Here is a 16454-nt window from a genome sequence, read left to right as displayed (position 1 = left end):
TCTCTCTCTCTCTCTCTCTCTCTCTCTCTCTCTCTCTCTCTCTCTCTCTCTCTCTCCCCCCCCGCCCTCTCTCTCGTAAGCCATAAAAAGACAGTATATGGGCCAGAATCCTGTAATCAATTCTATTGTTACATTCTCTTTTATTTTGACTGGTAAACCTGGAAGTAGTTGCAGGAGGAACACAGTTAATTCTAAGAGGTTGCCAGGCCTTAAGAAAGGTTTCCAAGACTCTACAGACTTTTTCCTTTCCGTAAGCTCAGGACTGTCCAAATCTTTCTATACTAAAGACAATCAGAGGTTTTTTGTTTTTTGTTCCCCCCCCCCCCCAATGATGGCCTATTTTCTTCTCCAGGCTCATTTGAAGCAATCTGTTAAATGGCATTGGAATGATCTGAACCTTGATTTAGACGGTACATTTTTATCTACTAGACTTGTCATGCATATTTTCTCAAAGACATCAGCACACACCACCCTTTATCCAGAGACTTACTAGTTCCTCCAAGTTACTGTCAATCTTGGCCTTGTACAACAATGGCAATAATAATCCATGTTCATACACTATGAATAAGAGGAAAACCAAGTACATTCCATCAAAATTACTGATACAAAAGAAGAGGGGGAAACTGAAGGCCCAGGCAAGGAGTCTGATGCAGAAGAGCAAAGGGAACCCTTGTCACAAAGGCTTTAATGTCTAAAAGGGTAGCCAATGAAAGGTGATGGGGAAAAGCAGGGCAAAAAGCTGAAAGCGTCATTGAATGAGTGAATCCAAACTCTGGAATATGGATTTGGATGCCAAGTGGCTAAGCCTTCTGCCTATATCCTGTTGTGAAATTTGTAATTCTGCAAATAGGTACCACAGTCTGGCCCACTGCATTAGATCTTTGGTGAGCACACTGTTGCAGTCTGTGCTATGAACACTGATGAGACCTCTGAGGTGAAGCTGTTAAGAGTGGATTTTCCTGCAGTCTGATGATGTTCAAGAGGCTTCCAAGGCACCCATGGCGTGGTACCTTTGAACCACTGAGACTCCTCAGGGCCTGGGAGCCTGGAGTCACAGAGCTGGGAGCTGGTGGTGAGACAATCCTGGTATGTAAGCAGGAGGCTTCAGTTTGAAGTTATTTGCAGTTGATGTAAAGCCTGGTGGCTTAGAGGACAGAACAGAGTAGAGAGTGGAGAGCCTCCATAAAGAGGAAAATTCAAAAAAACTTGTCTCTCAAAAGAACTATACAGACTTCAAACTGAAGGCTGGCCTCTTTATCTCATTTTATATTTTGAAGTCTATATAGTACCCAAACACATCCTTTATTAAAATCATTTGAATGATAAAGAAATTGCTGTTAGATTAAATATTTCATTATGTTAAATTACCATGTATTAGTAAAAGAAAAAATATTCCTTAACCTAAGAAAGGGAAAATTATTGACTCAGGCCTCCAATCATAGAATTCAAAGCTAGGATAGAAATTTCAAATAAAATGTTCACTTTTCTCATTAATCTACAGTGCGCAGTCAATCGTGCATCCAGGTTTCTACATCCTTTGCCCTGGATGATTAAAGTGTAATGTCCAGTTAGCAAAGAGGAAACTAATAACTTAAAGCTGAAACAATGACAGAAAGTTACGTGTTTGTGTGTGCGCTGTATGTGTGTGCACTGTATGTATGTGTGTGTGTGTGTGTGTGTGCACTGCATTTGTGTGTGTGCTGTATGAGTATGTGCACTGTATGTGAGTATACTGTATATGTGTGTGCACTGTATATGTTTAAACACTATATTTCTGTGTGCACTGTATGTGTGTGTGTGCACTGTATGTGAGTACACTGTATGTGTATGTGCACTGTATGTGTATATGTGCACTGTATGTGTGTATTCACTATATGTGTGTGTACTGTATATGTGAGCATTGTATGTGAATATACTGTATGTGTATGTGCACTGTATGTGTATGCACTATATGTGTGTGTGTGTGTGTGTGTGTGTGTACTTTGTAACTAACATACCAATCATTTTCAAAAGTGACTTTAAGGAAGCCCTTCAAAGCACATTTTGAATTTGAATTTGAATTTCACAACACAATTGAGTTGATTACTTAAACAAAAGGACCAAATGCTTTGGTTTGTGATGTCACCTGTCCCAGGGAGGAGCACTCGTCCCCTAAGCTGCACTTGCATCCTGCTTTGTGTATTTCCTCCATTCCACACTCCACGAAGTGTCATCATGCATTCTCTTTGGGGGAAATAGCACAATGACTTCTCTTACTAAACAAATGCAAGCAGTAAGGTGAGCTCAGGAGGGTGACAGGGAAAGGAAAACGGAGAGTACTGACCTGAGAGTCAAGCTGATTGGAGCAAGGGTGAGAGCAGCGGTTTGGAGACAAGCAGAGAGGAAGGGGTAGCAGAAGAGAACAAAAGGAGGGAGAGCCATTAGTTTTAAACATACAGCCAACAGATGGTACATTAGCAGGTTCTATAGCCAAATGAAGGATAATAAAGCAGCTTTATCTGCTATACACCCCGAAACCCTGGGTACACACCATAAGCTGTTCCATTGCAGATCACGCATAAGAAACCTGTATCTGCTTGCATACACATAATTGCACAGGCACTGGTGGGAACAAGAGAGCTGTTCCTGCCTCAGTACAGTGATCACATCTGAATTTTTAAAAATGAACATTGACAGAGGAAGTTCCCACCTACTTGTGTGCACAGTGTTTTGTTCTTATCATTTGATAAAACAAAACTGAAATCACTAAGGTCGAACAATAAGCTGGGATGTTTTTGGATCTTTTATTTGAATAAGTGGGTTGGGTGGCTACATCCTAAGAGATGGTTTGCCTTCATTCTTAAAAACAGAGGAACTTTGCAATTTGGATTCTGGCTCCAAGATTCACAGTTAATGCTTATTGGGCACTGCATCTACCTGTGAGCAAAGGCCCTATGAGGAGGGCTGTTGGTGAGGTACCACCTGCCTGTTAGCCTCCCTATAAGGGCAACTTCCAAAGCAGAGAGTAGTTCCTTTCCACTGAGAAAAACAAGGTTCTAACTGTACCACTGAGAATAGCCACGTGTTTGTTAATGTATTTACATAAAAACTTCCAACCAGGCAAAACAGTAGTCTGTAATAGGAAGGCAAGCTTAGGGGAGAAAGTTAGGATTATGCTCAAAGCTATGAAAAGAACATGTAGTAGATATTCATTTTTGTTAACCTGCAAAATACCCTTCCCAAAAATGAAGTGGATACACAAAACATCTGTCCAACCATCTGCTCACAGGATCCCTGCCATTTCATGTTGCAACGTAGTTTTAAGAATGTTGCATAAATGGACAAACAAATCCTTAAGATAAAGTCTAACCTAGAACATTTCAAATGAAAACAATGTTGACAACAATGATAAAAATCAAAGAGAAAATGTTAAAGTGCACACATGGAGCACTTCATAGTCTAGGTCGGATGTCTCTCAGTCATAAACATACTGCTGATCCAAGTCAGATCATGGCCGTCATGGTGATGGTAGCAACACAACTCAGCAGCTGTTTCTAACCCTTCTGGATTATACTAAAATAAGGTGAGGATCTTGGTCCTTGACAGAAGATGCTGAGCTAGAACAGCTAGCAGGTACTTCAGATGGAACTGCCTTCCATTGGGGTTACTATTGTGTTTTAGTTCCTTACAACTTTATTTTAAAGAAATTTCTTGGGCTGGAGAGCTGCCTCTGTGGTTTAGAGTACTGACTGCTCTTCCAGAGGACATGAGTTCAATTCCCAGCACCTACCTGACAGGACAGTTCAAAACCATCAGTTACTCCAATGCCAGGGACTTTGACACCCTCTTCTGGTTTCCTCAGGTACCAGGCGCACATGTGGTACATATACATACAAGCAGGCAAAACACCCATAGACATAAAGTAAGAATAAATAAATTCCACAAATAATTTTTGAAACCATACCAGATCTTGCCCTTGTACTGTGAGACTTTTAGAATATATTATCACACACTAGAAATAATAAGAAAGATTAAGTTTTCATTTCAAAAAAGAGCCCTGAAAGGCATCAAGGAAATTATGTCAGCACATTATAGAGAAAATCAGAGAAGAAAATAATAGTTTCTTTCTCAACGTTAGATAAGGTTCTGTTAGGCACCAAAAATCATTTTTCAATGTCTAAATGTCTGATGGCATTAACCCTCAGTCCAGATAATTAAGCTGAACCTTGTCTTCCGCTCTGATGTTATGTCTTATAGGGGGATGTTATGTCCCCAGGGTCCCCTGTTCCCCTCCACCATCTAGAGGGATGGATATGGCTGAGGACTCATTTTGAGCTCTGTACAAACATCAGGAAAAGCCCTAACAGATTTAAGATAATAATGCTAAGGTCACCCAACTGACTCCTTCCCATGGGTAGGATACAAGACAGCCAGTAGCAGAAGGCCTTGCTTGACAGCCCTATTATTCCCTCTCCTTCTCTAAGTAGCGCAGATTCATTTGGAACTCAAATAAACCCTGGGGACTGTGATGAGCACCAACATAGCAGAGAGTGTTGTGCTTCACGGCCTCCAAGATTCAGTCCGCTGCTGAGTTGTATAGTCCACGTGACAGTTGACATCACAATAGAGCAAAGGAAGCAGCCTGCTTCTGACCCACTCTTGGATTTGCTTTAGGCCATTGTCCCTGTGACCCGCTCCTCCAGAGCTATGGTTGAGGCAAGAGCTTCCAGCTAGAACACCAGCATTCAGGCCAAGAGTTCATTGTGTGAGATGTACATCAAGTGAAACATACCATACACCTTAAAAAGCTGATGAGAAACAGCATCCAATGGCTGATGAGAAACAGCATTCTTGTGGCACTGAAGGAGCGCAACTTCGCTGCAAATGGCAGCTGTATGCTATGCAGAATATATTAGTGGTGGAGAAACTCTTTTAAATGAGAAGATGAACAGAAGAAGAAGACAAACTGGCCTCTCGGAGAGAAGCTGGCCCCCGCCAGGGTAGCAGAGTCCGTCCTAACCTCAGACATTTAGTTGCATGTGACAAGTTCTGGAACATTTTAGAACATGAGCTGCTTCAAAAAGAGGGCTTTTCGCTCTGGTAGGTCACATTACAAGCCAGAGACCACAAATTCATTTCAAGTTCAATATTTTGGTTTTCAAAATCACAAATTTAATTGCAAGCACTCTCTATGACTCCAAAATGGAGATATATGTCACAATGCTAAGAAATCTTTAGTTCTCAACATTATGAGGTATGAATTTTATAGTTTCAGCCAGCAGAGATACTGACCAACCCCTGAGAAGAGTGCTGCCTGAAAAAGTTGAGGAAGCCCTTTCGGTGGGAATGAATACACATGCAACCCAGCAGAGAATGCCTCAGAAACGGAGGCCAAGGCTGCGCCCTCTTTCCCAGGAGAGTTCTCTCTGGACCTCCACCCCCACCTCCTTAGGGGCCAGGGCTGGGGTGGGACTCAGACATTTCCCAGACTCTGTTCTGCTGCTGGACCCAAGATGCAGGCAGGCCGAGACCTGGGACAGAGTCAGGCTCTCGCACATGTTTTATGAATTACAGTGCCTGGGAGGCATCAGCTTTAAGGAGAGGCAAATGCAGAGATAAAGAAAATGTGCAGAAAGTACATAAAGATAAATGCCTGTAAAATCACTGCTGCTTTAATGCTTTCCATATTGAAGAAATAAAACTGTGAATATTCTTGATGATTTAATGGCTACACAGCCCAGCTAAGACCTGTTTTTTTCAACTAGATAATTAAGTCATTTATATGTAAATGTTTATAGTAGCCAATCCTGATTTTCAATTACAGTTCTCAGGAGTTGCTTTAGTACAGAAAAAAAAAAATGCCTTCTAAACATTCAGAGAATTACTTTCCCTCCTGGAAACTAATAACGAAGAGGCAGGGCTCTCATGGCCTCAGGGCCTGCTAAGAGAGGACCCTCGGGCTCCCTGCATGACTTCAGTGCTGCGAGATGAGTTTGTCTACATGGCCCCTTGGTGGAAAGCACTGTTCTCAGCTGCTCCTGGGTTTTAATTCGAATTTTGATTCTTCTGAGCTCTATAATCTTTAGGAAGTCACTAAATGTGTATAACTTAGGCTTCCTCGTACATTACAAAGGGGGGTGGATCTGACAGCTTCTGTGGGTAAGATTAAGTCAAACGCAAGCCTCCAGGTCAAGTGCTCAACATAGTATCTGGCACACAGTGATGATAAAATACAAGGACTTTATTCTTATGATTATAATTGGTATTACTAATAATGATGGTGGTGTTGTCTATGACATCATCCACTAAGATAACTGCTTCTCAAAGAGGTAGACTAGAAGTTCATAGACCTGCAGAACAACTGCTCATCTCTGTCATTGGGAATGAATGAATGAATGAATGAATGACCACTAGCATTTTTTTCTTCTTCCCCAGAAAAACTGATTCTATAATGTAACTCCAAAAAGACTATATCGATAGCTATATCTAAACTTGACCATGGCCTTGGAATTTTAAGAACCAGCACACTGGTAGACCTTTCCTACACTTAAAAATTAAAAGGTCTTGGAGATTGTTTTTAAGTTCTATTATGCCTTAAATTTTTTCTTTTGCACATATTTATTTGCATGTATACAGAAAGAGGCATACATGTGCCATAGCATATGTCTGAAGGTCAGAGGGCAAGGCTCCCTCTTTTCACTATGTGGGTCCTAGAAATCCAACTTGTGCTTAGTGGCTGGCACCTTTACCTATTAAGCCATCTTGCCAGCCTGCCCTTAAAGATTTGAATTTGCATAGTTATGTAAATAAAATAGAACCTGCCATGTATGCTAAAATAAGTTACACTGAATCAAACATATTCACAGTGTTAACAAAAAAGGCTGCAATTATTAAAATAACTATTCATAAATTTGGTGTTCAAATATTTAAATACAATATTGAAAACATTGCTGAATTTTCACTGTGAATAATCTGCCCATCCAGTGCAGGCAGTTAATACTGAGGACTGATTTGTTTTGGCATTCCATTCTTCATAAAGAGGTTAGTGTCCTACCTGATATGAAAACTGGGTAGACATAAAACAGAGTACATTTTAATAAGTTGTTAGAGATTCAGCTTTAATGAGATTCATGGCCACAGTGCTGGCACATAGCAGATGCAGAATTGGAACCCAGGTCTTTCTTTAGCGAAAGCCCATCATCGTTCTTGTAAGGCCACAGGGTACTACTCTGCACATGTCTTCAGAACCTCACAAGGGTCTTCGTCCAAGCTGGCAAGCACCCACTGATTTATTCAAAATTGGCTGATCTCTTCCATATGGATTGAATCTAGAAAAACAAATTCTGCCTTATTGCAGAACCAATGAGAAATACTCAGAGGTTCTATAGAGCTATATAAGAGTGTTTAGAGAGTCCTTTCCTTACAGAAGTATAGGAAAAATCATTAGTAACTAGCATAGTTTTCCTGACCATGCCCACACATTAATAAGATATAGGTATAGTTTATCTCAAAATGTAAAGGTACTAGAAGTCTGTTTTAGACTCATTCTTTTAGACTGAATTTGTGATCATGTAGACCCTACCCAACACATTTAACCACACTTATTTTCCAAGCAGGCTAAGACCCTCTTAAAAGATAATTTTTAAGGAAGAATTTGTTACAGTGTGCCAAAAGACATCCAAAAAGACACGAGCCTCCCTTCCTCTTATCTGAATGAAGAAATTCTAGCTATATTTCTCCATATTCTCTGTTGCTTGTGACAAACCAAAACCACAAATGTTCATCTTTGAAGGGAAGGAACTGAGGTTTCAGATAGTCAAAGCCCCAATTTTTGCATACTTTGCTGGTACAAGTGCTAGATCTGAGATACCCCTCAAGGAAGCCAAGCTGTTTTCCTAGACTCTGAGAAGGCTCTTAGTCCCGCAGAAGGTAAACCACGCCTCTGTAGTACTCCACAGAAAGACAACATCACCGCTTGCTGGAAGGCTACAATCCTCATGTATTAACTTCCTTCTAACTTGTGATATGAGTGTGTGCCCGTGGGTGCTTTGAACGTGCCCTGAGTCAGAGTGAACACCAAGCCATCAGTGTCTGCTCACCTTGGAAGACTCTCAGGGTACAGAACTCACCTCTCCAGTTCCGCAATCTTCTTGTCTTTGTCGTTTTTCTCATTCTCCACCTCCTTGAGGATCTCCAGCAACCTGTCCACTTCTGCTTGAGCCTTGCCACACTCATCTCGGTAGTAAGAGGCTTCCTTGTCAAGCTGTTTCAGTCGGTCTGCAAACTCGGGGTTCATCCTGGAGTCATCTTCAATATTATGCGCCTTCAACATTACATTTTTAAAGAACGTAGTTAAGACAATGGTTCAGAATAATAGACAGGGTCGTCACCAATGGCCCAGAATGAAACTTTGGAGAGAAAGTAAACAACAAGAATTATGGGTATTCTGTCAGTGAGAAGGCAAGCTGGGGGGAAATCATATATTCCAGGTACCTTAAATAATGTTGACTTTAAAGTCTGTGACGGTGTCTCACGGGGGCTTCTTCTGCTTCTGAATTTTTTTTAAATTTTAAGTTTTGCTACTTTTGACTGTTTCTTTCCACCAAAATGTAGGGGATAGATGAAAGAAGGGGGACCTGTGTCTTAGTTCTTGTTCATTCAGTAAGAAGGATGGAGACTGTCCAATTTATCACAAGGCAACTCCCATCAAATACTTCCATTTCTGACTCAGAGAATGAATAGGACAGGAGTAAATTTTTTTTCCAAGGCCTGGAAAGGGCATATGTAGAACCGGTTAGCTTTTAGAAGTCTGGCTGACCAAGTGCATCATCCTATTGAGAAATGCTGACTGAAGTGTTTTGGAATGAAGACCTCTTGAATTTAGAAAGGGCTTTCTAACTAACAGTCGTACCCATAAGTTCTTATTTACTTGACTAGGTTTAACCTAAACAATGAGGAGATGAGCTGGGTCATGAACAAGCACACAGACAAGAATCTGCAAACACATGCATGGAGGATAGCAGCTGTACACACCAGAACAGACAGTCAACAACAAGCAACGTCACTGTAGAATAATTTGCAGCCAAAGTATTTGTTGTTTTATGTGCATGGATATGTGTGTGTGGTGGCATTAGAGTTTACTTTTTCCCCATATAAACTTTTGGCTGAAATATTCCCAGACGGATGCAGGAACACCGCACCACAATGTTTTGCCTACCCCTTGCTTCCCTTCATTTCTAATTGGCTTCTTCAAAGAGCAGGCAGGAAGAGAGCACGTGGTTTAACGATGGTGCACATTTAACATAGAAAGTTTAGAGAAGTCATACATGTATGGTTCTCCAAAAAAATCCGTGTGTAAAGTCATAAAACATCAACAATCCATTAGACTTGAGTTTTCTGCTTTCCCGCTTTGTGGAGCACATGTCCACTGTACTTTTATACATTTTCTTTTCTTTAATTTAAGGGAATAAACAAGGCAAGCAAGCTCTAGCTACTGTGGGGTTCAATGGATCATGCATGGTTAGAGAAAATAATATTAATACTATTGTTAGAAGGTTGACAGTCTTTGCAATGATTTAGTAAAAAAAAAATTCAAAAATTAGTATAAATAAAATAAATTTCTTACTCATGACAAAATCATTTTTAAATAATATTTTTGCATGTAACATATTATTTAAGCATGAGGATAAAGGGGGGCATAATTTTTCACATTCTTTAAATTTTTCTTAAGAAATAAATACAACTATGAAAAAGAACTTGGAAAAATTCATCAATCCAACATACTATTAAAAACTGGTTACTCTCCTTTACCAACAAATCTCAAAAATATTTTATTTTTGTTTAGTGCGCACTCTGGGCCTCTCTCTAACAGACTAGTGCATGTTTTCAGTATTTATAAAAATGAAAGTAATTATTATGCTTTTAGGAGTTTGTTCCTGCATAATCATATTTTTATACAAGGTGATCAACATTTAAATAGCTGAACTTCTACTTTGATAATTTAAAGCAGATAGTTTCACTTTAAAATGAACTAACTATATACTTCTATCTGGGATAAAAGTAAGTCCAATACTCTTGTGACAGAAAACACAATTTTTGATTAGTTAAAATTTATTTTATTTCTTTCTTTACATTGTTAAACTGACCATTATTCTATGACAGCTTAAAAATAAATTATTGGATTATTCTCAGACTCCTCAAACAATGCCATTAATATCTTAAAACAATGGACTAAGCGATGAGTGCTTAAAAACAATCAAAACCCACCAAAACAAATAAACATTTTAAAGTTAAAATTCTCTTCCCACATCATATGTTTCTTACCAAAAGGTTAGGAGTTAAGCATGATAGTCTATCTTGTTTTATTTTAAATTCTTTGTATTATTATTATTATTATTATTATTATTATCATTTTAATGGGCAAATAAATGACTAATAGCCATGAGACATTAGTTTTAAATCTAAATTTGCTCTATGTCTTATGTCAAGAGGCAAATCAAAAGAATTTCTAGAGACAGTGAAAACACACAAAATGACAAACATCTGGAAGATAATGTTCATGTTCTATTATGACTGTTACTTTATAAGAATCCCAGACATGATACTTGTGCACAACTAGTTTAATAGGTTTGTTTCGTTTTAATCAACCCGCTCTTTAGAGAAGACTCTTTGAGAGGTTTAGGGAGAAAGACTGGCTGTTCCTGGCAGGCATGCATGTCCTTTGTGTAATCCTGAGGATGATAATTCAAGGCCAGGCTTTCACACCAGGCGAATTAGATAAGGTTATCCTCTTTTTTTGCCCAATAAGTGAGTATGGATAAAGGACTCAAATGATGTATAGACAAACAGAAATCTGAGGGGGAAAATGCCTGAATCTCGACGGTACCACTGATGTCTTCATGTAATGCTGATGGTAGATCATGTTACTAAAGCCCATTAGCAAGCTTATAGCTGTCGTATGTCTGCTAGATAAAACCTGAACATGATAATAATCCTTTCTTTTTAAATGACCATTCATCTTCATGAAAATGGTTAAAATCTCTCTTTCAATGATTAAAAATCTTGTGCGCGCTCTTGCTCTTGCTCTCTCTTTCTCTCTCTCTCTCAACATAGTACCTATTTATTTCAGAAAAAATAATTGATGCCAGACTATTTCCAATCCTGAAGAAGAATCCTTAGAGGGGCTTTTTGATAGACATGAAAATAGCTGGCACTATAAAATGCTCATATCAATAGAAATCTTTAAGAAAGACTCTTATAAGGACATGAGGAAACTCTAGGATCATTTCTTAAGGTTCATGTAATGACCCTGACAGGACCTCATGACTGGGAAGATCTGTGAGTCCGCTGTCCATTCTAAATATAAATTCAAACATCTGCATGAATTGCCTAGGAGTTATTAGAGTTAAGTAGTTTGACTCAACATGAGTTGCAACTATTCTGAGGGTCATTGTAGTCAGTAGAGAATGAGTGTGCTGTATTGAGACCCACAGCCATGGGGCCAATGCTCCACACCAAAAGCCATGAGAGGAAACTAGGTTTATGGATCCAATGTTTCCATCAAAGTTCTAAGGCAGGAAGCACCTCTAAAAGTGGGGAGATACGCAGATGGTTGCTTTTCCAATTATGACAGAAGTTGCTTCATCTACACTCGCAGCCTCTGACCTGGATCTAAGCAGGTAAAAATGTAGCCTAATATATATCCCAGACAGTGCAGGCAATACATAAAAGGACTCATGTTTCAATATGTCACTACTATAACACACTCCTACTGTGGCGTCATTCTTCTGTATTAAAGATCTGAGTGAAAATGAGCACTAATGATTTCCTCTTCAGGACCTGGTGGTTCCACAAAAGCTTGTCCAACCGAGAACTGGGCTCTCCCACCATCTTCTTCTAAGGGATATCAACTTTGTTTCTACTTTAAGTTATCAGGAACCTAATTCTTGAAAATACAAACTGGTATTATTTTTTTTCCAGAATTTATTCATCACAAATATGGACAAGAACATTCCTCCAATTCCTAAATATTTATTCTTTTGTTAACATAAATATTAAACTCTTAGGTCATTAAAGGAAAATCTGGGTATCAAGTTCTGTCTCAAAATATTTCCTGAAACTCCTGGAGCTACTCACAAATGTACTGTAGAAAAACAGAAAAATCAGTAAACAGCATCACAGAAATGTCAGTCTTATATATAGGATCTGTGAGTTTGGGGATCTCTAGACTATGTCTCCCCTATTTTTAAATATACAGAAGTTCCCCTGTACGTGGTAATTAAAAAACAAAGCTGGGTGCCTCAGTGATGTGGCCCAGACTTTGATGTGAGCTGACTTGGAAAGCCCGGATAATGGGCAAGGGGAAGCTGGTCATGCCTGGGGATGAGCAGTGCATTATGATACCCAGCAGTTATCCTAACAGAAGTTATCAGAACTGCATCAGGACCAAGGCAGGACTTTAGATGACTGATATATGTCAATCAAGGAAAGAGTGGCTAGCCCCAGTGTTGGGAGCTAACAAGTACTGCAATCACGTATCTCCAACTTACTAGTGCTTAGACTTATAAAGGTTGAACACTGATTATTCTCACTGAGGTATTGGTCTATAGTTCCAGAGGTCTAAGAAGGAAAGCACTGACTTCAGTCCAGAACTCTGCAGTGACACAAGGCAGGAGATATTTACTTATAATATCATACAACAGTCCCTTTGAAATGGGCCCTAACAACTTTTTAATAAAAAGTTATTTCCCTCAAAACAAATGATTAGCTGTAATCTAAAGTCCAAGCCAATTGTCAGTCATGAAGCCATTGATGTCTCATTCACGCTGCCCCTAGACTTCAGCAATAACTTGCTAAGCTTATGCACTGCGAAAATATGACTCTCAGTTACAGCACTTTGCTGTCCGGCATCCATAGACAGTGTCTCAACATTCCTTTCATATCTTAATAGCAGAATGGGGTATAAACTATTTTAGACATTGACATAATTCTAAGTCATGAACAAAATAGACTCATTAAATTTTCTGACTATAATTCCAGAACTATAACATATTATAAAACTTAAATTTTCTTTCAACTAAAAATGAGTAAATACCAGACATAATTATTGGCCCTAAGTAATATATTTTGAAAGTAGTGGTATATCTTAGAATCTTGTGTTTCATCATTTTAAAAGAAATTATACTTTTTAAAATTCAAACTAACTAAATTCAGAACATTCACAGCTACATTTTAAGCCTGCCAAAAAATTATTTTCATAGATAAAACAAATATGATACACATAAATAAATATAAACAAATACTCAAAATACACACAAAAATAAAAATCTATATACTTAGCACATTTTAAAACCCTTTATTATAAAAATGCAATTATTAACATAATTCCCCTGGAATTTCTGAAAATTAGCAACATTGAGAACTAAAGGTATTACCTAGACATTCTGAAATAAAACATGTAACTTTACATTATTATGTCATTTAGTATATTACTTGAGTTCTTTTGACATTGAATGCCTACATCAATTGCTGGATATGTGTTTGCATACTTGCATGTGTTTGCCTGTACTATCTGTATTCCCTGAAGTAGATTTTAAGTAGTTATAAATAGTTGTAATTTTCCATCTACATATTACTTTTAGTTTTCAGGGGAATTATGTTAACAATTACATTTTTATTTGAAAGGCTTTAAAATGTGCTAAGCATATAGTATTTTATTTTTTGCCACACGATACTGGTTTAAGAGTGAATCAAATAGTTTTAAGAAATAGGCTTTTTTAAAAAAAGAAAATTGCTAAGACTGAACAATAGTCATGAAGGCCTGTGTAATCAGCACACTGTGTCCCTAGGAATGCTTCGTCTTGAAATGACACATTAAACATTAGCAAGATTGGTTTCCTTCCTCTGTGTAGAATGGAAAAAATGCCTGAGATTTTGTGTTTGTTTTTGTTTTATAAACCCTTAAATTAAATGTAAGTTCTGCATGAAGTATGTTTACAAGAGGAGGGGTTTAAATGGATAGTGACTGGCCAGGGGGAGCTCACAGAAGCACATCAGAGGGCTTTCAAATGCACCCTTACCAGCAATGGGGTATATTACAAAACACTCAATTAATGTGTCTGAAAAGCAAAATATTCTTTTAATATATAGGAAAGACTTCTGGACTCCATCTCTGAGTGTACTAGGGCTATAACCAAGACAGCATTTGAAAGCAATGATAAACTATATTATTTGTCTAGAAATTTTTAATTCTAAGGGAAAAAAACAGACTCAGTGCATGTTGACTTACATATATTTAACGTGACAACACAAAACTCCTTCAGGATCAGAGACTGGTAGTTAAGTGAAGACAGGTTATTATTAGGAGAAATAATTAAGATTCAAAGACAAACTTTTAAGTTCCTACAAAATGACATCAGCACATTATTTAGCAGAATAGAGTGCCTACAGCAAAGGGATAGAAAGTAATCGTTTATTTGGGTTCCCGAATGTCCTTGCAGGAAGATGTCAAAGCCTGATCCTTCTTTACTCTGAGTGTAGACACGTGGACATTGTATGGACAGTAAAATGTTCCTATACATTCAAAACAACTACAGTCAATTCACCAGAAACATGAAGGTAGCCATATTCAAAATAAACACACATGAGCAAAAACGTCCTGGGTACCAGTAACCGGTTAGAAAATAAATGGTGGGGGGTTAGAGAGATGGCTCAGTGGTTAAGAGCACTGACTGCTCTTCAAGAGGACCCAAGTTCAATTCCCAGCATCCACATTGGCAGCTCACAAGTGTCTGCAACTCTAGGTCCAGGGGATCTGACACCCTCACACAGACATATATGCAGGCAAAATATCAATACACATGTAATTAAACTAAATACATTATTAAAAATGAAAATAAAAGGAGAAATGTATCTGTTGCTGTAACCGTTTAAAAATTATGTTTACATATGTTTCACAATAGCTTTAAAAGTAGATATTCCCAAAATAAATACCCGAGTCCTGCAATAGAAAAATGTCAAAACTTCACTGTAGGAAAAAAAAAAAAGCACTTAAAAAAAGTTGGTTCATGTTTATAAATGGTAAGAAATGATATTTAAAATGTATCAATGACTCTTAAAATTATCATATAGGGTGAATATAACTCAAATTAAATCACCAGGAACTGTGACTTTTAATTGACAGAAGTGACTTCTAAATTCACCTGGAAGGTAAAAAAATGAAAAAGCCCAGAACTCCCTAACAAGATAGAAACAAAAGCAGAGAGACTCCAGCTTGAATCTGCTCCACTAGATGTTTAAACATCACAAAGTCACAGAACTAAGATTCTGACCCAACAGCAAGAGAGACAGCTAAAATGGAAAGACAGATCAGGAACTGAGACCTCTGTTCCTATGAGAGTATAATACTCAAAACTGTGACATCAAGGTCAGAGAACACTTGACAAACAATGAAAATTAACTGATAATTTTTTAAAAAATATATACTAGACCTCCCAATGTTAGTCAAAGTACAGATAAGAGTTGTATTAATATAAAAAATGGCACCCAAAAATTTTAATACATGTGCGTGCATGAAATCAGAAAATGACTTGAAAGATTAGAGAAAATAAGAAAATTCTAAATAAAAAAAAAACAAAGAAAGAATCCCACCGATCAAAGTCCTCAAAGAATCTCTGTATTAAAAATCAAATAAAATTGTCACAATATGAGAAAAAGCTGTTTATAGAACAGAAAACAACTCATAAAACCCAATGAGCAAACTAGTAAATTAAAGGCAAGAGCTTACATATATTTTTAAACCTAAAACTCGTTAGTAATTAAAGAGAAGTCTGATGACTTAAGGATTTTTCAAAGTTACATAAAATGACAGTTCTCAGTGTGGGCCAGGGTGTGGTCATAAAGATCACATTTAATCAGTGCTGGGAGAGGGCTCTTGGTTAAAGTTCTCTGAGATACAACATGTAAGAACTATTGAGATAACCTTAAAAACCAGGATTGCATCCAGAAAGTTATTCTATGAAGAAGGAAAAATTTGGGGAGAAGGGAAGGTGGAGAAGGGCGGAGATGGAGGAAAAGGAGCAGGAGGAGGAGGAGGAGGAGGAGGAGGAGGAGGAGGGGGAGGGAAGGAAAGAAGATGGAAGACTGGGTGGATGGGATGGGTGGTTGGGGAGCTTGTCACAGATAAACTTGTAGTACTGACAATAACAGGTACATGTGACCAAAATTTGTAATAAATAGACTAGATATCATATTAGTTGAGTTACTCTGAGAAAATAATTACAAGAGGGAATGAATTCTAATGTTTTATTCCAAAAAAAACCCCCTATAATATAAAATTTGAATAAACATTTTGGTATAAGTTGGTGAAACGAAATAGGGATGTAAGAGGAAAAGAAGTAAGGAGAAAAGGAAGGACAGAAGGAAGGAAGGAAGGAAGGAAGGAAGGAAGGAAGGAAGGAAGGAAGGAAGGAAGGAAG

At 38.1% G+C, this 16454-nt stretch overlaps 1 protein-coding gene across 14 annotated transcripts in view; it reads right to left on the bottom strand.

Moving 5' to 3' along the window:
* Erc2 (ELKS/RAB6-interacting/CAST family member 2) overlaps nt 1-16454 on the bottom strand; it is an 841097-nt gene that overhangs the window by 418439 nt on the left and 406204 nt on the right. For 10 of the 14 annotated variants that reach the window (XM_021202981.1, XM_029541494.1, XM_029541492.1 and 7 more), the window contains 2 exons: nt 8109-8302; nt 2324-2335 (listed from right to left, as the gene is read on the bottom strand). In XM_021202981.1, the coding sequence (XP_021058640.1) occupies nt 2324-2335; nt 8109-8302 (206 nt within the window). The remainder of the gene's footprint in view (nt 1-2323; nt 2336-8108; nt 8303-16454) is intronic. The other 4 variants (XM_029541503.1, XM_029541496.1, XM_029541500.1 and 1 more) reach the window with 1 other exon arrangement.

This window comes from Mus pahari, chromosome 8, assembly GCF_900095145.1.
Source record: "Mus pahari chromosome 8, PAHARI_EIJ_v1.1, whole genome shotgun sequence".
Lineage (NCBI taxonomy): Eukaryota > Metazoa > Chordata > Mammalia > Rodentia > Muridae > Mus > Mus pahari.
The sequence above is the reverse complement of the archived record's forward strand: the minus strand, read 5'-3'. Positions and strand labels throughout refer to the sequence as shown.